A 22,779-nucleotide genomic window follows, 5' to 3' on the forward strand; every position below is an offset into this window, starting at 1 on the left:
AGCTGATTGAAACACAACATCTATTGTATTCAATCTTTTTCGTTTCGTTCCTCATGCGCCTAAACAAACTTGCTGTCCTTAGCAACATACAGATCGACATACTCATCAACAGGAGTGGCCTCGAGCTGCTTGGGGTTCAGGCCGAGATCGACAAGATGCTTGACCCTGTCGGCGTCGAAGTGAGGCTCCAAATGTCTCTTGTACTTCTTCAGAATCTCGGGCTTGGCCTCCTCTCTTCTAAGGCGGTGTCCGAGGGGCGCCTCCACGACGACCTCCTCGAGGACAGTGCCGTCGTTCAGCTCGACCGTCAACGCGTTGGAGATGGTTCGCAGGGCGGGGTCGTGGTAGTCCTTGGTGTACTGCGGGTCCTCGACGCACTTGATCTTCTGGCGCAGGGACTCGACGAGAGGCGAGGTTGCGGCCTCGCTGCCGTCGACGTAGTCGGTCGCCTCGAGGCGGCCGAAGACAAGCATGGTCGCGGCCATGTACTGGATGCAGTGGTCACGGTCGGCAAAGTTATCCATGGGCTTGAACTGCTTGTCGATGATGCGGATGCAGGCCTCGTGGGTGCGGCAGGTGACACCCTTGATATCAGCCGCCGACTTGCCCAGCTCCTTGAGCTTCTGATGGATCTTGGAGGAGGCCTCGACGGCAGTCTGGGAGTGGAACTCGGCTATCGTCCGTCAGCTACTGGGATTCCACATATGGCCACGGGCTCTACTTACCAGGGTAGGAGACCTTGAAGAGGACGTTCTCCATGACGTAGCTGCCGTAAGGGCGCTGGAACTCGAACTTGTTGCCCTTGAACAGGACGTCGTAGAAGCCCCAGACAGGAGCGGAGAGGACGGTGGGGATGCCCTGCTCGCCTTTCATGACCTTGAGAGCCAGGTTGACAGCGCGCTGGCAGGCGTCACCGGCAGCCCACGACTTGCGAGACATAGTGTTGGGCGAGTGGCGGTAGGTTCTCAAGCTCTGGCCGTCGACCCAAGCCTGGGTGACGGCATCGGCGATCTGCTTCTCGCTGAGGCCGAGCATCTTGGAAACGACGGCAGTGCTGGCAACCTTGACTAGGACGACATGATCCAGGCCGACCCTGTTGTACGAGTTCAAGAGAGCCAGGCAGCCCTGGATCTCGTGAGCCTTAATCATGGCCTCGAGAACATCACGGACGGTAAACTGCTTGCCGCCGGCGATGTTACCGCCGGCCTTGTTGGTACGAGTGACCCAGTCGGCGACAGCGAGTATGGCACCCAGGTTGTCGGAAGGATGGCCCCATTCGGCCGCGAGCCAGCAGTCGTTGTAGTCGAGCCAGCGGATCATGGCGCCGATGTTGAAGGCGGCGTTGACGGGGTCCAGCTGGAAGTCGGTACCAGGGACCTTGGGGCCATTGGGAACGACGGTGCCGGGGACAATAGGACCCAGCAGCTTGCTGCACTCCTTGAAGCGAAGACCCTCAAGACCGCAGCCCAGAGTGTCGAGGAAAACCCATCGTGCAGTGTCGAACTGTTCTCACGAGAGTGGCGGTTAGCAGCGGCGATCTCTCTGGCTGTAACGCGGGGTAAGGAATTGGGCGGGTCGGTTTGGGAGTAAGGCGAAGGGAAGAAGGGGAAGGGGGTAAAGAGGAAGGGGAAAGGATAACTTACAGCAAGGTCGGAGTCGACCTTGTAGTTCTGGACGTAGTTTGCAATGTCCTTGATCTCGGGATCGTATTCTCTCGCCTCGGACGCCATGGCTGGTGCTGCACTCTGTCTCGCAGATGCGGTGGAAAAGTTGTGGGAGTTTTGAAGTGCGGAGCGAGACGTGGAAGAAGCGGCAAAGTTAGTGGAGGCGACGCCGGCGCGGAGAGGAGCGGCCAGCCGGACGCTTCGCGACTGGAGACGCAGCGAACGGGAGGCTGTCCTGAGACCTCGGTTGATGGCCGCAGACATGACCGCGAGGAGTATGCAAGTCAATTAATTGGGGTGAGAGATGGGGAAGAGGAGACGAAGAGCAGATGACAACAAGAGGGAGAGGGAGAGATGGCCCGAAGGGTATCAATGGTGACTTTCTCTCACTCGGTCTCTTTCAATCTCAGTCTCTCGGTCTTCAGGCCACTCGAATCAGGAGAAGGGGAAGGAATTGGGGAAGATGGAGAGAAGTACACAAAAAAGGTCTTGTATTTTTTCCTTCGTTGTTTTTTTATTTGTTTTTTAAACCCGTAGCAAAGTCGGAGCTTGTCTCGCTCAGGCGGAAAGGGGAGGGAGGAGGAGGGAGACTGGGTTTGCCGCGAGCTGCCGAAGCTTGTGTGGCTGTTTGATCCGAGGTTGTCTGCGCTTACCCCTGGCGGGCCATGATGACAACTGGCGGGGGGAGGCGGGCACTGAGAGGGGACGAGGAGGAGAAGCAGCTGCTTCATTGCGGGCTTTTGCTCCTCCCTGGAGTCCTTGGCACGTCGTCTGGTCTGGGGCAGCCGGCGGGGGGAGCTTTGACATGATTATGGGCGAGGTTGGGGGAAGTAAGGGAGGAATGTGGAGAGCCATGTACTACCAACGACCCCCTGCCCAGCGAGCGCTCTCCATTGTGAATCTCCTCGCCGTTGCTAACCGTCAAATTGAACTTAAGAGCGTACGGAAGATGCATAGGCGGATTTGCTTGAGTGGAGGTTCGCGCAATGATTGAAAAAAAATGTCCCCAGCACCCTTGGGGAATAAGGTCCAGAACCACCAATGCACCTACCGCCGCACAGCGCCAGTCCGTTCCGCAGAGCTAAACCCGTGCGGTCCCTCGGCTAGCAGCGGTCATCAGATAAGGAGTCATATTCTCTTATCGCAGAATCTGGGGCAAGGGGGGTCCAGAAAAGGCCCAACCAAACTCCATTTCAATGTTGCTCCAGTGAATGAACGAGATGGACTTGTGGCTGGATGTCTTCCCTCTTATACTTCAACTCACACGAGACAAAAGGTATCTCGGCACAACACCGGCGACAAGTGAGAAATGCTCGATGGCATTGCAATGCTTTGGGGAAGAAGTTGATGATGATTAACCGAGAACCATTGGAATTAGGAAAGAAAGGCTGCCCCTTGAGTTAATATTTTCGGTTGATTGATGGAGGTGCTCGGGCTTAGGCTGTTGTATTGTAATTGTGAACAAACTTGGAGGACAACACGATGATGTCGCAGGCTTCTGCTTGGAGGTAAGGATGCCAGCCGTGAAAGCTACTATTCAAGTGTGCCCACTTCTTTCTTAGAAACTTCAGTCAGTAGAGGTAGATGGTTGTTCGGTTTCATTATGTCGTGCAGCAAGTTAATTTAGATAGGTCAATCAGTAGTAAGTAACATCAAGTTTATGTATGAGGACTATTGCCTTTTTATTTATACTTGTTATGCGAGAGAGGTGCCTCACATTCATCGTGATTCGTCCCTGCTGAGTAAAACGCCAAGCGTCAGTCAGCCTGTCCCATAGTTCTCACAGTCACAGAACATGGCTGCGGATTTTATTAAGCATGAGATGAATGTGCAGTGAATGGAAACAAATGAATTAATTGACGACAATCTGCGTGGAAAACAACGTCTTTCTTCTTCTTTTCTTCCTCTCCCCTCAACTAGGCATCGCTCGGTTGGGTTCCCACTTCAATATCCATTATCAATTGCCCAACTCCAACAACGGTGAAATTGTCAGTTCTTCAAAGTCGAAGCCCGCACTTCTAATCATATCCCCTTCCCAATCATCTGACCTCCTCCGACCGACCGGCTGGCTGGACCCTGGTCGATGTTCATCCAAGCAGTGTAACCCACCTGCGGTCTCGGCCGCTCCGCCTGACACAGCGACCAATTTATAGTTGCAGGCGACTTTTAGCGGAACCGCAGCGGGAGCGCCTCAAGCGAGAAGCCTCAAGGTGGCCGGTCCTCAGTCCAATCCGCCATCCAACGCTGTACCACGACAGTACACTGGTACAGTACCTACACTAATTCATCACCCTGCAACACCCTGCGTGGCCATCTCTCCCCACTTCCCATCAACGATCAACGATCATCGGCCGGCCTCCAGTCTCCCTCCCTCCACTCGCCTGTCCCATCAGTTTTCCCTCACATCGCCCTCATCCGTACTCTCTCTCGCGGTTGTGACAGCCGCCACCATGTCGGCTCTTCGCCCAAATCACAGGGAGAAGGCCGCTCCCAAGACAGGGGCCGCGAATGGCCTCATCGACCCGACCAAGACGGGGAAATATCCCGTCATCTTAAGCGACACGCTTCTCGGGCGCACCCAAAAGGAGGTTTTCACAGCCGTACGATGTAGGCATTCCTCCCGATCGCATTGCTCATGGACCGCCGTGGCACAGTATACTGACCTTCCGCGCAACATCATAGACAACCACAAGCCAGAACTCTCCTCAGAGCCCGCGACGGCGAGGTTAAAACCCGAAACCCCCGGCAGCAAGTCCGACTTCGATCTCTCATTCCCCGACGGCAACAATGGCATGTACGGCTACGCGGGCACCCGCACCATGGACGACAACCAGTACGTTCTCTATTTCGACCCCGCCCGCAAGGCCTTCATTCTCGACAAGGTCGACTCGACCTTCCACATGAACGTCACCCGCACCCCGTCCAGCGACAACCCCGAGTCCCTGCGCCAGCAGTTTGAGCAGCTCGACACCTCCATAACCGTCACCTCCGAAGCCCATAACCCCACCGAAAAAGACAAGCCCGCTGCAAAGCCCGCCGCAAAGGCGTCAGGGCCCAAGAGGCCATCGGCCAGCAGTAACAAGGCCGCCGCCAAGCCGCGCAAGCCCACGGCAACGAAGAAGAGCGAACCCATTCACCTCGCCCTCCCGACCAACGACGCGCCGCCTGCGCCCCAGAAATCCACGACGCCGGCCCCGACGAAGAAGAAGGAAAGCACACGAAAGGCCGCTGGTTCCGACGACGAGGAAGACGACGACGACGACGATTTCGGCCTGACGATAGAGTATCCCGACGAGAACAAAAACAAAAAGCCCGACTTCTCGCCCGCGTTCGCGCCCAACATCCAGGTCCGCAGCTTCTCCGATTTCCTGCGCGACTCCGAGGCCGACGACGCCGACGGCGAGTCAGACCTGGAGGAGCGCGACTTCGCAAACTTCAACCTGCCGAGCCCGATGAACGGACAGGCTCAACAACAACAGCAGCAGCAGCACGACCAGTACCAAGATCATGACGGCGAAGCGGAGCAGATGGAGGTCGATTCCGAGCCCGATTTCGAGGATGCCTTGGAAGACGACCTTGAGGCGGAGCTCGAGAAGGAGTTGGAGGCTGCGAATAGCGGCGATGCCGAGGAGAGTGAGGTGAGCGAGGAAGACTAAGGACGCGTTGCCTCTGCGCTTGATACCATAGAGAGAGAGAGAGAGAGAGAGATAGTGTGTGTGTGTGTTTGTGTATGCGTGTCATAACTTTGGGGTCGAAGGCTCGGCAGGATCTCCTTGAAGTGACATATTCCTCCATGGGGACATAATGACGGCGTTACCACCGGGACCAAAAACGAGTTTGGTTAAATGTTTTGTTACCTAGGTTCCACATATTCCAGGGCGGCTTACTTCTCATGAGCCCTCACCCCGATACGCATAGCGGTGTATGCCAGGCTCGGCATCGTATAGCTCCGATGCAATTTATCATACAGTACAACATCAACAGGCCATACTCTTCACACAGGAAAGAAGAAAGAGATGGAAGAAAAGAGCAAACTCAGCAACACTGGCACTTGCCTCCCGGCCCGTTTGCTAAAAATCAGTGAGGGTTGCCCAGATGTGTCCCAGCAATATGCGTCCATACAATTCAAGTCGCCCACGCGACATCATTAGGACAGTCAACGAAGTCAACAAGTAGTACGCCTTGGCAACCCGATTTAGAATCAAGAACCTCTCAGAGAGCTGATGCTAACAACCTGAGACCGGGCCTCCTTGATGAATGGGGCTCCGAAAGGATCCAAACTGCAAACTGCCGCAGGCTGGCAAAGCCTGTTGAATGATGGCAATAGCCATCCCCCTTCGCAAGAAGCGCAAGACTAGATAGGTACGTAAGAAGCAAGCTGGTGACGGATCTGAAAAGGCTTGTTTTTCGTCAACTTGCACAGCCTTCGTACGATCTCCAAATGAGCAACCCTTCATCAGACAGGTTTGGAAGCTTTGTTGGTGCCCGAACGATGCATGTATTCGGGGTTAGTAATAAGGACGATCCGCCCAACGTAGAATTGTGTGCAAATCGGAAATCAGCTCAGCCACACCACCCACATCTCCAATACACACGATGCCAGAAGGCCATCCAATATGGTGGGGAACGTTGGAAGCTACCACATATAAGATCCCGAGTCTTGGGCTCGTCGATCAAGAATATCCTCTTCTCCGTTACATTACCATTAGACCCAGCAGAAGAAGCCGCAGACTGTATCTGGGCTCGTCGACAGAGCCTTCAAGCCGTTCACCAGAGGCAAGTGGAGTGTCCCCCCTCCCCGTAACGATTGCCGTGATATGTTCCATGGCCAGAAGAGACAAGGACCAACACACCCTTGACGGTGAAAGTTGGCGCAGCTTCAGAGGCCTGAAGAACGCTCTTGTCTTCACGAAGTGGCCCACACTGGCATGCCCCTTCCAGCCTTGGTTCGAGGAGACAAAAGAACCGCTCCGAGTTCCATTTTATGCAGATCCACAATGATATAACAGCGGACGAGCAACTCGAGAACTGCCAATGAAGTGCCTATGTTGTGAAAGTGTTTGGAAAGCGGATGGTGGCTGGCATACAGCAAGATCTCAAGTGCATCCATGCGTTGTTGATTTAGAAAAGGGAAGAAGAAGAAAAAAAAGAAATTTTGCAATAAAAAAGAGAAAAGAAAAAAGGACCATCGGGACGCCCTCACACTTCAGTCTTGATACAGGAGGACGCGGAATCGCGTGTTCCCTCTCCATTTTCCTACCGCGCAGCATCCCACCCGTGACGTCTGCAACCTCGTTGGCGCACCGGCCAACGCCCTCCCCAACGTGAGCTTACGGGCTACTATGAAGTTGCGGGATGGCGGGATGTCGACGCGATGATAGATGGCGCCGCAGAGGCAGTCGCGCGTGATCAAGGTTGGCGTCGGGATGAGTTTGTTGACATTGGGGTACCGTAACTGTCTAGATGTGAATGGAAGACAGTCTAATCACGTTGGACATCTCATGGCATTGTTAGACGGAGTGGAGACGGACAACAAGAAAGGTGGGAACATAGGTTTCTTTTGGCCTTCTATTTGGGTATATGTCTCTCCAATGCCCCCTCGGGCACCAATGCCGCCTTGGTGCTTGCAGTCCCCTTAGCCGGCGCACTTCCGACGACTTCACTTGCCTCCCCGTCATGGCTGATGGTGATCCCAGGTTTGTGGAGCCAGCAGGATAATGCAAGCCTTACCTGCCTCCCTAAGCTGCAGCGGCAGAGATTGATCGCCGCTGCAGCTTGAGAAGTAGGGTGGTAGATCGAGCGTCTCCGCATGCGAATTCCCAGTACGCCACCCACCAACAACCTCGGTCCCTTCACATCGCAGACATCTGCAAATATGGGTGTGCCGGTATGACGGCAACGGAAGGCTTTCAAACGACTTCCCACCGCGCAATCCACCCGATGCTCTCCCCGGCGTTGCGCACGACACACAGCGTCCCCTCCCTCCCCTTCCCGCCGTCTCTCAGCGCCTCCGCGGCCTTCTCCCCAGAGAGACACCCCACGGCCGTCGCTCTCCCTTCGCTGAGCGAATACGCCCCCGTTGTGACGAACCCGATCAGGTCTGCCTCATCCGGCACCAACGGGTGGCCGTTCATATCCGTCTGGTTCGGCTTCGGGGGCGGGTACTCCGCCGCGGGCGCCGTGATGAGCGTCTTGGCCAGCATCTGCTTGCGGGTTCGCATGTCCGCGTTCGCAGGCAGGCGCGTCTGCCCCTGCTGCTTCGGCCTGCCGCTATTTTTGGGCGATTGAGCCTGGTCGGGTAGCGTCGCGAGCCACTGGTTGCGGAGGTCGGCAGGCAGTCTGCGGACTGATGTTGGCGGCGGTGGGACCGTTGCGGGGACTTCGGCCGAGGAGGCCGGATGAACTGGGGCGGGTCGTGACGGCAGGCGATATATCCTCGCGCAGGATGTGGCGACGCCGCGGTTGAGGACTGCTATTCTGACATTGATTACGGACCGGGGCGGTAACGGGTTAGATGCTGGCGAGGACGTGTGCGCGCGGAAAGCGTCTTTTCGGAGTTGATGGAGCGTCTTGAGGAAGTCTCCAGTATTCGGCGCAGGGCCCGAAGTGGCCTCCTGTTCAGGGGAGGAGGGCGCGTCCATGTCCATTTCATCCGGCGATCGTACATCCTGGCTTTCAGTCGTCTTCTGCCGGAACAGAATCTCTATGTCGCAGGCCCACCCGCTGCCGACCTCACCCTTGCGACCGGCGCCCAGATCCAGCGACTCCCACGCGACCCGCTTGCTCTTAGGCCGGCGCTCCCACTCCTGCTTTCTCTTGGCCCGCTGCTCCAGCTCCCACTCGGCACCGGCGTCTGTGCCGAGGAAGTCGAACGGGAAACACGGTAGGTTGCGTTCGAACGCGACCTGCCTCATCTCGTTGAGGCCCGAGAAGCGCGGGTTGCCGCCCGAGCTCAGGGGGAAGTGGACGAGGCTGTGCCATAGCGGTTGGATGCACCGCCAGGGTGCGAGGACCGTCCAGTTTCCCTGGGCCTGGGGGCCGTTTGAGCGTGATGCAAGTAAAATGACGGGAATGGGCGGGTCCGCCTCGGATACGTCGAGGAGCGTCCCTGGGGTTCTCGCTCCTTTCCGTTTGTCTACCGACTTTTGCGATGGCAGTCGGGTAACCGAGGCCCGCACGTCTCTATGGAAGAGGCCGGATGGCTTTAGGTCAACGTCGGCTGGCCAGCTCGCCAGCAGCTCGATCGACTTGATTTGCTCTGCTTCATCGTCTGGGTTAGGCTGGTTGACTTTTCTCGGGGGGTATCGAAGTCGCGGGTCCATGACAGAGAATCCCAGTGTGGCGTTCATGGGAAGTGATGCCGGGTTCGTGACACCAGCCAGACCCCCGAAGATCTCCGCATGCTGCTCCTTGGATCCTTCTTTTGTGTGGTAAGGGTGGAGTATTCCCAGGAGGGTCTCTGTTGATGCAGGGCCGGTGAGCTCGATGCTGCCGATCTCGAACCGTAGATCTTCGATATATAACCTAGGGTTTTGCATCTTCACCAGCCGGAGAAGCTCGTTGAAGACTTCGAGAAATGCTGAGGGGTGCACTCTGACATAGACTTGTCTTTGGATCTTGTCTGTCTGCACTCCCCCGTCGGACTCAACCTGCTCCGTAGCCGCTTTCGGGTTCCAGACAATCGTCGCCGGACAGACATCACGCCTTGTGCCCTTGACTTCTCTGCTCAAGAACCCGGTCCAGTGTCGCGTGCCTGCCCTCCACTTCGCCCCCTTATCATTCCAGCAGCTATCCTGTGTGACGCCGAGCCTGCGCAGGACTTGCTCCACGCCCTTGGCCTCGCCATAGAGTCCGATCGTGCTAACATAGCTCGTATCCCAGACAACGACACCCTTCTCCCCCTGCGATCGATGCGTCGCCCGGTACGTCTTCTCGTTGGGCGTCAGGGGTATGGCGAACCTCCACAGAGGGCTATTCGGCTCGGTCATGCGCGCCCTCTTGGCGTGCCACAGGTGCGTGGGCAGCCACGTCTTGTTGATCTGGCGCTTCCTGAACTTGGACTTGCGCTGTGGAGGGTCGTTGAGCTGGTTCCGCCGAATCTTTGGCCTCGGGGGGCGGGTCGAGATGGTGATTTTGCTCTTTTCAGGAACCTCCTGCTGCTCGCCGCCGCCCTTCGCATTCGCCTTGGCGGCCTTCAGTTGGTTCCTCCGCTTCTTCTCGGCGAGAATGCCCAACCTCTTGGCCGTCTCGGCCCGGATGCGCGCCCTCGTCGTCTTGGGCTTCCGGCGCTTCGAGACCACGATGGGGGTGTTGTCCTCGGCCATCTCCTTGAGCGCCCGCCGGCGCAGCCGTTTGGGCACCCTCTTTGCGTTGTGGCTCGCGGTTCGCCTGCGCATGCCGCGGGGCACCTGCTGGAAGGCGCGGCTCGTGGCCTCGGACTTGGTGTGACGCATGCTCTCCTCGAGGGCGCGGATCTCGAACTCGCGCGCGTTCAGAAACGCCTGGAGGTCGAGCTCGCCATCTTTGAGGGCGGCATCGGAGGCCTGCGTAGCTATCTCTCTGTCGTTGCGGATCTTGACGCGCTTCTGCGCCCAGCCTCCTCCTCCTCCGCCACCGTTCCCTACGTCGCGGCCATTGCCGAGTCGTGAGCCATTGTCGCCTGAGGGGCCCTGTTTTCGTTTGTTGGCGAAGGCGGACTTCAAGGATTTCTGATTAGGACCTGCTGCCGACATCGCGGGTCATGGTGCGAGTGCAATGGCGAGGAAGGTGTGTATTTGGCTGGCGTCGTCGCGTGGTGACTGACTCTTGAAATCGAAGCCAAGGACGAAAAAAAGCGTTATCTTAACGTACACGCATAGCGAGTCGGCCAACATAGCGAGCCGGCCACTCCTTATCGCTAGAAAAAGCCCCTTTTCTAACTATTTATTAAAAAGTAGATTCTTAACTAATAAAGACCTAGTTTTTAGCATTAGATAACGATAAGAGTTAGATTTTAAGAAATAATAGTATTAAAATTATTATCTCTTTCTAGCCTATATTACTAAGCTTACCTCTTATCTAGGCCTCTAGATAAGAGGATTACTAAGAACCTAGGGTTAGGAAGAGACAATAATTTCTACAATATTATTTCTTAAAATCTAACTCTTATCGTTATCTAATACTAAAAACTAGGTCTTTATTAGTTAAGAATCTACTTTTTAATAAATAGTTAGAAAAGGGGCTTTTTCTAGCGATAAGGAGTGGCCGGCTCGCTATGTTGGCCGACTCGCTATGCGTGTACGTTATCGGTGGTCGTGCCTTACCGGCACCCCTGGGGGGGCGCAATAGGGAAACGAGGGGCGGCGTGGGGGGGTGGGGGGAGACAGACCCCTGTACCCGAAGCACCAAAGCCAACCAACTATCTGGGCAGGTAGTGTATGCCGGCTTCATTTAGGTACTCGGGTAGTTGTGGTTTTCTCAATTGTCTTGGAGGAGCAACTCTGTTTCAATAAACGGAAAACACTCATTACAGCATTTCCAAAAGCCTAACCCCAAGAAGGTGTCTCTTATACGCATTTAGTGCTCTCACCGACGAGACCGATACAAAGTCTCTGGTTTATCACCCGCGACCTCCATTTTCAGTTACCAGCGTACACGCCTCTCAGTAAAACAGGGATCGTCTTCGTTGGTTTTCGGGTTTTCCAGCATCTCTTTCAAGTCACAACGCACTGCATCGAAACTGAGAGTGCTCTTGCTTCCAGAGACAACCAGGTACGAAGGTAGGATTATAGAAGTTTTTATGTAAAGCCAACTATGTATCGGGATCTACTCGACTGATGGAATCGTATGTCCCACATTGTGTTCGGCCACCAACCAGTCCAATCCCGGGCTTTCTTGCTCGCTTGGTTTTCATCATCCCGTTATCGCCTTCAGACTCACCAGGCTCGACTTGGGCTTTGTAAAGAGCCCCTCCGTCAAGCCATCGTCCTCGAGTTCGGCAGGCAATCTTAGGAACTCAAAGTTCCATACCAGCAACGTCACGATGAGCTTGAGCTCCAGATACGCGAGCCGCTTTCCCCAGCATCCCCTTGGGCCGGTGCTGAAACTCAAAAAGGGCCCGGCGTTGTTGTCGTACCTCACATCCCCGTTCGCGTCGCTCTGCAGCCATCGTTCCGGGTGGAAGCCCTCGGCCGGGTACTCGCTGCAGGACCAGTCACTGACGCCGCCCTCCGAGAGCTTCTCCGGGGGCCGGGCCCCGGACTGAGTAAACGTCGGGCCCGTGAGAAGGATCATTATCGGGGTGCCCTTCGGGATGGCGTGGCCGGAAACTATCGTATCGCAAGCCGTTTCCTTCGTGATGGCTCCGGCGGGACTGCATAGGCGAAGAGTTTCCTCGATGGAGGCATCTAGGTAGGGTACCTGCGTCCTGATGATCTCTTGGACGGTAGGCTCTCGAGTGTGTGCTTCGTGGTGGGCTCGACGGAGAGCGCGGCGTAGTTCAGACTGGGCGCCCTGATGCATCCCGAGGTACTTTACCGTGAAGCACAACGTGCTGTGGGTAGAATCCTGCCCGCCGCCAAAGTAGCCCCAAAGCATATCGTTTAACTCCATGCTGTCGTACACGGGCAGGCGTCCCTCGGTCTCGGCTGCCGCTATCTCGCGGGAAATGACATAGTCTGCCGCCGACGCGAGTTGGTTGCCCGGCTTCCCCCCCGGGCTATTCGCCGTCAACTGCGCGACAGAGCGGCCGATCTCGGCCTGGACCAAGTCTCGCTTCGTGGCAAGCGCCCGGCGCGTGCGTGGGCGGAATTTCTCGAAAACGAAAAATACTCTGGGAAATAGGGATCCGAAAGCCCCCGTAATCGAGACGTTCAAGTCGTGGTGGGCTTGGAGGATTTCGGGGTCGGCGGCCGGCGGAAACAACGCGACCTTTGCGGTACCGTCTGTTTTGATTTTGTCGTTCAGCAATGCCTGGGACTGCTGCATCGTCATGCCTTCTCCCTCTCCCTTCCCAAAGATGGCCGTCATCATGATATCGTAGGTGAGGCCTTCAAGGTCCCTCGTGGTTTCAAAAGGCAACCCTTGGGCGATCGCGGCCTTTTGCTTCCAGAGTTTGACAAAGTTCGAAACGGCCTGGTGTGAGGCCGGAGCCGATACCTGAAGTAACCGGAGGTCAGAAACATGTTCACAGACAGGAGGTTACGTAAAGGGAATCAAGGGCTACATCTCACCGTATGCAGGAAGTTGTTGGTCATTAAATCCTTTGTGAGGAACTTCGACTTTTTGAACGACGGATGAGAGTCCTCCATGGCGATGAAGTGGTTTGGCAGGAAGAAACTCCAGACGACGTTGTTGAGGAACCCCCGACTCAGATCCTTGCTCTGCTTGGACATCAGACGCTGGGCCTCACGGTAGTCCGCAAGGACGAGGAACGGACGAGCAAAAGGCCCGGGGAAGAACTGGGCGAGGGGGGATTTGTGCTTCGAGACGAGGTCGTAGAAGAACCTGGTTCGGAAACGCGCTGCCTTCTCGTACTGCTTGAAATACGGAGCGTCCCCCAGAAGGCGCCCGGCAGAGTCCTTGTTGTGCGGAACCCCGGGGATCGGTTTCGGCAGGAGCTGGAGATATGCGATACGAAGAAGAACGGCGACTACCGCAGCGACTGCGGCGATGAAGACTGGCTCCGTCATGTTGGCTGTGCTTTGGGAATAGGTGCTTGGGACAAGCGTATCAGCTAGGTGGTGGTTTTTTTCTTTGGATGAAGGCTTGAACAGCTGGGTAGTACAACAACAAGTATATATAGCAGGATGGCTCATATACTCTCTCTCGGCAACACTTATGTTGAGTGACTGGACATTCAGGGCTCGGAACAATATGTCAAGTTTTGATGTCTGTCAACGACGGAGCGGACAACACACAAAATCGCCCAACTCCGCAGGACAGTGACGATCTCCGATTGACGCTGAAACAAACCTTTCCAATGCCGAAAGAGAGCACCAGTGGTGGGGTACAGGCCGTCCGGGGAGTGGATAAACGGTGTCATGAAGAATGCCGACGTCAGAAATTGGCTCGAAGTCGGGCAACGCATCTAATCATCAAATCGGACGGGACGACGCAGTCGATAATCGTTAAATAGCACACCGCTGAGTTATGATCCGTCTTCCCCACTCTGACAAAGTCTAAGAGGGTATACCACCTGTACCGGCCTCCGGACGGACCAAATTTATCACTGTACGGCTTGGTTTGTCCTAGAGTTGGTGCCTCGCAGTGTCATCCGATAGTGGGAGATAAACAGCAACAGAGAGGGAGACATAACGGAACAGTGTCTAACCAGTTACTTGCGCGGTAGGATCATGTTGTACAATATGAGAACCAATATACAGAATGCTTTTATACTCTACATTTACATTCCGGTTTACTCGACCCCGCTCTAGCCCTTGGTCACCTTGGTCACGCAGTTGATGTCGAGGAGGCCGGTGTCCAGGTTGACGCACAACCATTGAGGGTTCTTGCCGCTCGGGGTCTTGATGTTGATCTTGGAGGCGTTGATGTTGACGCATTTCTGCCGCAGTGTTAGTGGCTTGTGTGTTTACGGAGTCTGGGGATAGGTAGAGGAGACAAAAAGTGACTTACCGAGGGGCTGCTGCATACGAGAGTTCCGACGCGAGGATCGTTCTTGGAGGAGGCAGTGCCGTCAAAGTTCTTGAAGTAGATATCGCTAATAGTCATGTTGGACTAGGAAGATGGAGAGTAGGAGTCAGTTTGCGGGTTCGATGGATTGCAAACGGGGGGATGTGGTTTCAGGTGTGCTTACCGGGTACTCGTTGCACAGGGTCTGGTTCTTCTGGCCGTAGCACTGGTCAATGGTGATGGCGTTGTCGTTGTTGGACTGGTGGAAGCCGTCGTAGGTGACGTTCTTGACATAGCCCGAGCCGCCGCCGCCCGAGAGCGAGGGCTGGAAGGGGGTGTCGATGCCGGGCCAGACCTTGATGCGGGCAGCGTCGGAGGCGTTGGACATGGTAGTGTTGTAGACGTAAAGGTTCTCGACGATGTCAAAGGTGCCGACGTACTGGCCAAGGGAGCCGACGGAGATGCCGTGAGAGCCGTTGCAGACGAGGTTCTGGACGACGATGTTTGTCGAGTTGGGCTTGAAGGAGACGCAGTCGTCGCCGTTGTCGATGTGGGAATTTTGAATGACGACCGAGTCGGAGCGGTACGTGTCCCAGCCGTCCGTGTTCTTGGCCGGGTTCTTGGAGGTCGAGCCGACCTTGATGGTGATGTCCGAGATGAGCACGTCGGTGCTGTTGGCGATGAGATTGAACCACTGCATGGAAAACATCAGAAACTAGCGTCGGGATGAAGACCCAGGGGTTCTAAGGGCTGTAAGGGAGGACTTCTTTACCTGAGGCGAGTTGACCATGTTCAGGCCGGTGATGGAGCCTCCGTGCAGGCCATCGGTGACAAGCAAGATGGGCCTCTCGAGGGTGGCGTTGGAGGCGAATCGGTCGTACCATTTCTGGCCGTTTCCGTTGAGCGTGCCGACACCGTTGCCATAGATGTTGACGTCTTTGCCGCCAAACTTCCACATGGACGACGACAGCTGGAAGGTGTACTTAAAGGTGCGAGGCAGCCAGTGGTCAATGTCATCGCAAAAGTTGACGGTGCCGGTGATGGCGACGTCGACGGCGTTCAGAAAGGTCAGGTCGAGGGGCGAGCAGACGTTGTAGACGGAGTCGAGGACGACGGTGCCGCCGTTGTTGCAGTTCTTGAAGGCCTGGAAGATGGCGGTGGCGTCATCGCTGCCGTTGGCGCCGGCCTTAACGGCGCACGTCTTGGTTCTCGGGGCCGAGGCCGGGAAGGGGCGGCCCGGGTGAAAGGGTGCGGGCTTGATGTCTGGGCGCTCGGGGGCGGCGCTCGAGGTCCCTGCGGCGTGGGTAAGGGGAATAAGGGCGGCGGCGGCGGCGGCGGCGAAGAGGCCACCGAGGAGGGTCGGAGCAACCATGACGAGGGTCGAACGAGGGTAAATGTGGTGTTATTCCGCCGTATAGGTGGCTGGCTGCGGTAGGGGGGTTTTCTGCGCCAAGTGACTGCCAAGCGATGCCGAGCTGTACAATGCCGCTTTGAGACTGGATATCTGCTACCCTGCGAGGAGGAGGATTTATAGCAGATGCGCTGGCTGGTCTCAAGAGGGCCCTCTGCGCGTTGAGATGTGCGTGGTGTATCCACCGTCAATGGCACCGACAGTTGGACACCGACACTGAGAAGCATGGCACCAAGAGGGGGAGGGGAGTCTAGCAAGGGAGGGCACATAGCATGGGATGCAATTTTTCCGTCCATATGAAGGGGACGACGATAGGGGGGGGTGGAGAGGCACCAGACGGGCAAGACGGCAAGACTTCATTAACATGAGGGAGGAATCAGAGCGAGTCGCGATTCATCCCATCGTGCCCTCAATAATACGGATGCGGGACAAACAGACAAGACAAGCTTTTGCGGAATATATGGAGGGTGCCGGGGCCATGCCTGCGACAATTCGCGCGGTTACCTCCATCGTTTCTGAGAAAAGCTTAGCAAGAGGGAAATAGTGGAAATTCGGGCATGAGGGGGACGCGTTCGTGGCGGGTTGGACATGGTGTCCTGGGCGGATGTTCAGGGGAAATGTTTCTCAGAGAGAAAGAGGAGGATCTGGCCAGAGAGACATAACATGGGATGAAGAAAACGAGTGGACAATAAGTGTCAATTGCAGGTCATCAATTACAGTGTGGGCTAGCGCTAATTAAGGGCCATTGGCCGATTGGGCCCCTCCACAAACTACTACTCTGTAGCGTACCCGGCCCATTGTGGGGGGGGGGGGCGACCCCAGGCCAAGCCGGTTGGCTGCCCCAATGCCGTGTTTCCGAAGGCTTGTTGGTTCCCGACCAGTATCATTTGTGGTTAGCGCACCACCCGGACGCCTGCTCGTCCAGCGGATGACCGCTTCCAGCTCGTGCTGTGGTTCGTGGAATTGGCCATCGCGAGTTCTTCCATCTGCAGAGCCCCAGAAGCCGTAAAGTTGGGGTCGAAGCTCCTCATTTCCCCCTCATTTCCCCCCAGCTTGCCTGTCAACCATCAGCCATCATCATCATCATCATCCACCATCCTCCATGTGTTCCTGGGCTTCAACCTCCCGCCCCTTTTCCAAGTTCCAATCTGACCTCTCAACGTGCCGTCCGTGGACCGTACTGCATATACATCCACTTCCCCATGTGCCGTCGTCATCCTGTAGTCTGACTGTATCCTGTCTGTATCTGTACCGAGGATGAGGTTCATTCTGGGGTAATATCTCCGTCCCCTTACCCCGCGTTGACGGGTTTGAATCTGCTGCGAGTCTCCCAATTCTGGCATCAATACCCAGGGCTTCACTCACCACCCTCACGTTGACCCACACCGTCTTGTTGCTCCTGCCGATGCCGATAGCATATACCCGAGCAGGGAATGCCGGAAAAGCTGTCCCAGGGAATGAGTCGTTTCCCGCAGCCATCCGTCAGAGAAGGCTCGACGACGACAACAGGTAGCAATGAACGGTGGGGAGACAGGCAGACAGACACCCTCACACCCTCACACCCGCACACCTAACATATATATATATATACATGGAGACCAAGCACGATGTAGCCCCAACTGCATCGCTCTAGCCTTCTTCAACTCGGCCGAATAGCTTCCCCCCCCCCCCCCCCCCCGAGTGAAGCTGTGTCACAATGAAGACATCGACGCCCCTTACCCTCCTCTTCGGGGCCCTCGCCTCCTGGTCATCTCTCGCCGCCGCCGCGGTCCCTTCGGGCCCGGCCACGACATACGCGGCATGCCAGAAGAAGACTTGCAACAACCCCTTCGACGGGTGCCCCCCAAACACCCTCTTCGTCAGCAAGTCTTCGCGCCACGCAAACTTCACCACCATCCAGGCCGCCATCGCCTCCCTTCCCAACAACACCACCCCCTACTTCATCCTCATCGCCCCCGGAAACTACACCGAGCAGCTCAACGTCACCCGCTCGGGGCCCTTGACCCTGCTGGGCATGACCGACGACCCAGCCTCGGGACTCCTGTACTCGGACGTGAACCCTGACACCACCGCCTCCAACGCCAACGAGGTCCAGGTGTGGTGGAACGCCGCCAACCATAACGTCGCCTTCCCGGATAACGCCTACACGAGCGTGTTGACCGTCGGTCCCAATCTTAACGCCACCCTGACCGGCTCCGGCCCCACCGGCTTCCCCGTGCCCGAGGACACTCCCTTCGGCTGCACAGACTTCCGCGCCTACAACATCGACTTCCGCAACGACGAGTACCCCTTCTCCAACGGGCCCGCTCACGCCGTCGGCGTCAGCAGGGCCAACGCCGGCTTCTACTCGTGCGGCCTCTACAGCTACCAGGACACCCTCTACGTCGGCAAACTGGGTAACGCCTACTTCTACGACAACGTCATCGCCGGCCAGACCGACTTTCTCTACGGCTTCGGCACCGCCTACATTCAGAATTCCACACTCTCTTTGCGCAACTGCGGTGGCGGCATCACCGCCTGGAAGGGTATGCTCTCCCATCTCCCCTCCGTTCCTTTTCCCTCCTCGTGGGATCAGACGACCCAGCCCCGAGACGACAGCAGACACTGACACTGACACTGACCCAGGCACAAACACGACCTTTGACAACAAGTACGGCGTCTACATCTCAGACTCCCAGGCCATCGCCGCCAACGCCTCCATCGCTCAGACTATCCGCGGCGCCTGCCCCCTCGGCCGGCCCTGGAACGCCCAGCACCGCTCCATCTTCATGGAGTCCTACTTCGACGCGAGCATCAAGCCCCAGGGCTACATCCAATGGGGCGCCACCGACAACCGCATCAATAACTACACCTTCATGGCCGTCTACGACGACCGCGGCCCGGGATGGACCCCCGCCCAGATGGCCGCTAGCAACATCACAAAGGTCCTCGACGCCGCCGCCGTCAAGACCTACAGGAACCCCGTCGACGTCTTCCAGACCGCTGAGGGCACGTTTGGCTTCGTCTCGTGGATCGATCAGAGTGTATTGAGGACGGCGTGAAGTCTGCAGGGTACGAGAGACCTCTGCCGCCGGACTAAGGAGCAACAGCAAGAACCATAGTAAAGTACAGGTAGTGTGAGTCTAGACAGGCAGGAAAAGTAATGATTTAATCCTTCTTCCGTCTGGACGATTGTTAGCCATTCATTTTTTGAAGGAGACAACATGCCTCCAATCTCTCCATGTTCCGTAGTAGAACATGATCATCCGCTGATCCATTCATCATACCGTCGTCCCTCTCCGATGTAGTCCTCCAATATCATCATGTAGTCATACCAAAAGGTCCAAATTGACCGGGTGTCCTTGAACGACTTGTGGTATTGTCGACATCCTCCCCAAAAAGCGTTTGTGTGTGCGCACACTCCTCTAATCATCAAAGACAATAGGCATATCCTTGCTGCCGCCAGTTGACCTAGGCTCGGGAGTGCCTCTGAGTGACATGGTTCTCGAGCGCGACCGCGACCGCCATGTGTATGGCGTTTCGGGAGTGACTGGTGTTTTGGGCGTGTTAGGAGTGGCTGGTGCGCTAGACACGTCACTCATCTCGACATCGTAATCATGGTCATACTTAATACTGATTTGAAGATCATCGTTCAACACAACATCGTCGTCCAACATAATAGCGTCATTCCGTGAACGTCTCGGGTCCGGGACGCCCGGCGAGAGAGCAGCAGACGGATCTTCGCGACGCGGGCCTTCCGATACGAAGACCAACTCCCGGCCGCCGATGCTGCTACGCATCTCCTGCGCAGGGGCGAGACCGTCCTCGACGAGGAGGTGTTTCTTCAGATGTTCACATAGTAGTCTCACCACGCAAGCCGGGAAGGCGTTTCCGATCTGTTTCTTCAAGGCTGACTTGGGCGCGTCGGCGAATTGGTGCCAGACCGGGAACCCCTGAAGACTGGCAAATTCGCGGACTGTGTAGGCTCTCTTATTTGACCAGTGCATGTTCTGACCGCCCGAGCAGGTCACGCATCTGCGAAGGATCTGGTCCGGGTCGCTCACGACTGATCCGGCAGGCAGTGTGTCCTTGACTTCCTCCTCAGGATTATGATAGGTCGACGTGGCATTGATCTTTGACAGTGCCTGGCGGATTGTGACATACTTCGACAAGCCACCGGCGCCAGTCTCCGAATGAGTCGCGGATGGAAAAGGGGGGAGCTTCTCTCCCGGGCATGCCCCGATCATGATCAGTCTTTTCCGGGTTTGGGGTAGACCCCAAGTCTGAAGATGGACAATCTTCCAGGTGACCGAATAGCCGAGCTCCGTGAATCCCCCCACGAGAGAGCAGAAGAACGGATCGTGACAGGCCTGCATAATGCCGAAAGTCTGTTCCAGGGTGAAAATACGAGGCCGTACCTTTTCGACAAGGCTTCTGCAAGCAAACAAAGAGGCAATATTCGCCTCGTCGTTAGCACCCGCGACGGTGTGCGCAGGCGACCATGTCTGACAGGGTGGAGACAGGTGCAGGATGTCGGTACGCATCTGAGTATCCTTTGACGCCAGCATGAGCTCATCAATGGACATCTCGAAGAGATTGGTGTTCGGAAAGTTGAGACGGTACGTTCCGCAAGCCTTCTCCCAGTGATCAATGGCATGCTCGACGTAGAGTCCGGCGCGCTCTGCTCCACGAGAGAACCCACCGGCACCGCAGAACGAGTCGAAGACTGTGTATTGCTGCTTGTACGCAGCGAATCCAGCGACCGATCCTTGTGCCTCGGGAATGCGGGAGCCACCCCGAATTGTCTGTCCTCTCCAATTCTCTCTGAGGTCCTCCTCCGGAACTCTGTACTCGTCTCGAATGACCTCGTGATCCCTGATTCGCTCAAGGGACCAGTGGTGTCCCTTGCGATCCCTCTTGTTGTTGGAGTTGCGATAATGAACGTAAAACTTCCAGCGGCAAACCAGTGTGCCCTCGTTCTCAACTGCCTCGCGACTGTGGAAAGCTTTTGCTTCGTATCGATGATGAGGGTAGGGCGCGTTGGTGAGGTGAAGAGTTCGAGGCCTCAGAAGCGCAAAAATGGGGACCTCGATGCATGCTTGATCCTCCGGGGCGCGGCTGTCGTCCTCCTCAAGCTCGTAGACCGCAAATATTTCGTTCAGTTTGCGAGGCAACTTCGCCATCAGCGTACGAGAGCGTGTGAAAGGCAGTCCTCGAATCGTAACCTCGTGCGTCCAGAGGTTCTCGGTAATCGCAGTGACCAGCATGAAGTGACTCTCGATAGTTGATTTTGGGATGCGTTCCGGATCTAGTTCGAAGAGCTTGTTCCGCTTAATCGCGAAGCTGCCGTCAATCGTGATCTTTTCATGTTGGAGTACGGGGGCTAGTGGCGCAGTGTTCAGGCGGCGCTTTCGCGAACGAACGAAAACAGGATCGTCGTCAATGGTGAGGTCGATAAAGTCTGCAAGTTCTTCGCTGGCAATGTCTTCATCCTTCAACTCGTCGATGCTACTGGCCTCGGTATGAAACGAGTTGTTTCTGCTTTGAGGCTGATACTCATGAACCCGACGTTCAAAGTCGGCAGCGCATCGATCTCTCTCTGACAACGCGGGCTCGTCACATTCAAGGTCGATGGCGTCTTGGGGACTGCCCCCAGAACGCTGAAAGGCTGGCATTTTGGACGCCTAGCCAGTTTTCGACCTAGGCCAAGTTAATATGAAAGAAAGAGTATTGTCAGCTCGTGGATTTACTTACTTGGTTGCCTGGTTTAAAGAGTCACTCAGGACCGACTCCAGGAAGGAACAGTGCGTCTTGACCAAGGGAGGATGCAAGGACTGAACGCTACAATTGACGAGAAAGATAGGTAACCACAACTTGAAGTAGATTTCTTGCTGTTTGTTTTCAGTGATAGTTCAGTGATAGCCAAGAGATCGGCGTGTTCCTTGCGCAAGCCTTGCTTCTTGATTCAAGGTTCGAGGAGTCGATATGAGAGACAAGCGTTTGGCCACCTAAAACCTGCAGGCCGAAGACCAATTATCACTGAAAATGTAACGAAAACAACTTCTGCCTGCAGTGGACGGGGAAGGTAAGACGCAGTCTGGTTGAAAGAGGGGGTGGGCAATGTTTGCATAAAGTGGGAAAGAGTGACGAGTTGGCGATCCGTAAAGAAGAGGGAGGAGGTGTTGGAGGTGAAGGATGAAGAAACTTTGAAGAATCCCTAGACTAGAGGCAACAAATTGGTGTTAAGTAACTGGGTAAAATGGGCAAGGTGAGTTGAGGAGGGAAGGAGGGCCACACTTTTACTTCTCCTCTTGGTTACTTGGCAGGCCTGTCAATCAATGTAAGCTGGCAAGTTTTATTTGATTAAGTTCCATCAAACCTATCCCCCCCCCCCAAAAAAAAAAACCAACAAGCAACATTTGTTTCTCTTAAATTTCACTCTGTTGCCCTCAATTTTCCATGCCGGAACGGGAGGTGCAAGGTAGGGTAGTAACTCACCTGCCAAAGTCCTGCCTGAACACCTAACACAGCCAAGCAAGCAACTTCTTGTCTTCCCATTGCCACTTAGGTTGTAGTAAAGACTCTCTAGTTCTGTCCGGGCTTGTGGCCTACCTTGCAAAGTTCCAGTTTCACTCACATCTAAGCAACTCTGAAGAATGTGAAGTCCCTTGAACCTACAAAAGAACAAACAAGAACAGGCAAAGTTATCAGTTATACCTTGTCTGCAGCTTTCATATCCTAGACTAAACATAATCACTTGTTAATGTAACAACTTAGAGTCCATTTACTCCTTCGACCTCGCATTGTAAGAAATAGAAAGCCTTGACATGGAGTGCAGTACACCACAATGCCTAGAAGCAAATCCGGATAAGACGCATAGATCTAATAAGCAAAAGCGGCTAGGTGCACAAACATTAAAGAAGCCATTGATAGGCATATTCAACATAAGGGCCAGACTTAGCAACAGGCTACAGGGGAGTATTATTTATCAGTTTAGTTCCCAGCTATTGATGATGATAAGTAGCATAACCTAAGCGGGAGCCAGACGGAGGTCTTTCTTGTCTATGATCACACGAACTGCATTTCCTGCCCTATTCAAGCAATGAATGCTGCCTG

The 22,779-nt window shown here is 55.4% G+C and overlaps 7 protein-coding genes across 7 annotated transcripts; 2 read left to right on the plus strand and 5 right to left on the minus strand.

Annotated features, from left to right (window-relative positions):
- Positions 1–59: 59 nt before the first annotated feature.
- On the minus strand, positions 60–1,928 carry CH63R_07385 (2-methylcitrate dehydratase; the record flags this gene model as incomplete). Its single annotated transcript, XM_018302360.1, has 3 exons — positions 60–673; positions 726–1,503; positions 1,644–1,928. The coding sequence occupies 3 exons, from the start codon at positions 1,926–1,928 to the stop codon at positions 60–62; spliced, it is 1,677 nt and encodes a 558-aa protein (XP_018157138.1).
- Positions 1,929–4,114: 2,186 nt separating this feature from the next.
- Positions 4,115–5,320, plus strand: CH63R_07386 (ELL-associated factor; the record flags this gene model as incomplete). The annotated part of the gene is made up of 2 exons (XM_018302361.1): positions 4,115–4,264; positions 4,319–5,320. The coding sequence occupies 2 exons, from the start codon at positions 4,115–4,117 to the stop codon at positions 5,318–5,320; spliced, it is 1,152 nt and encodes a 383-aa protein (XP_018157139.1).
- A 2,253-nt stretch (positions 5,321–7,573) lies between these two features.
- Positions 7,574–10,396, minus strand: CH63R_07387 (POPLD domain-containing protein; the record flags this gene model as incomplete). Its single annotated transcript, XM_018302362.1, has 1 exon — positions 7,574–10,396. The coding sequence occupies one exon, from the start codon at positions 10,394–10,396 to the stop codon at positions 7,574–7,576; it is 2,823 nt and encodes a 940-aa protein (XP_018157140.1).
- A 1,159-nt stretch (positions 10,397–11,555) lies between these two features.
- CH63R_07388 (Cytochrome P450) lies at positions 11,556–13,333 on the minus strand (the record flags this gene model as incomplete). The annotated part of the gene is made up of 2 exons (XM_018302363.1): positions 11,556–12,800; positions 12,875–13,333. The coding sequence occupies 2 exons, from the start codon at positions 13,331–13,333 to the stop codon at positions 11,556–11,558; spliced, it is 1,704 nt and encodes a 567-aa protein (XP_018157141.1).
- Positions 13,334–14,073: 740 nt separating this feature from the next.
- CH63R_07389 (Polygalacturonase) lies at positions 14,074–15,645 on the minus strand (the record flags this gene model as incomplete). Its single annotated transcript, XM_018302364.1, has 4 exons — positions 14,074–14,205; positions 14,277–14,378; positions 14,458–14,967; positions 15,046–15,645. 4 exons carry the CDS (start codon positions 15,643–15,645, stop codon positions 14,074–14,076), a joined length of 1,344 nt encoding a protein of 447 aa, XP_018157142.1.
- Positions 15,646–17,380: 1,735 nt separating this feature from the next.
- On the plus strand, positions 17,381–18,725 carry CH63R_07390 (Pectinesterase; the record flags this gene model as incomplete). Its single annotated transcript, XM_018302365.1, has 2 exons — positions 17,381–18,209; positions 18,310–18,725. The coding sequence occupies 2 exons, from the start codon at positions 17,381–17,383 to the stop codon at positions 18,723–18,725; spliced, it is 1,245 nt and encodes a 414-aa protein (XP_018157143.1).
- Positions 18,726–19,088: 363 nt separating this feature from the next.
- On the minus strand, positions 19,089–20,930 carry CH63R_07391 (C-5 cytosine-specific DNA methylase; the record flags this gene model as incomplete). Its single annotated transcript, XM_018302366.1, has 1 exon — positions 19,089–20,930. One exon carries the CDS (start codon positions 20,928–20,930, stop codon positions 19,089–19,091), a length of 1,842 nt encoding a protein of 613 aa, XP_018157144.1.
- Between the last annotated feature and the right edge of the window lie 1,849 nt (positions 20,931–22,779).

This window comes from Colletotrichum higginsianum, chromosome 5 (assembly GCF_001672515.1).
Source record: "Colletotrichum higginsianum IMI 349063 chromosome 5, whole genome shotgun sequence".
In the NCBI taxonomy this organism is placed as follows: domain Eukaryota; kingdom Fungi; phylum Ascomycota; class Sordariomycetes; order Glomerellales; family Glomerellaceae; genus Colletotrichum; species Colletotrichum higginsianum.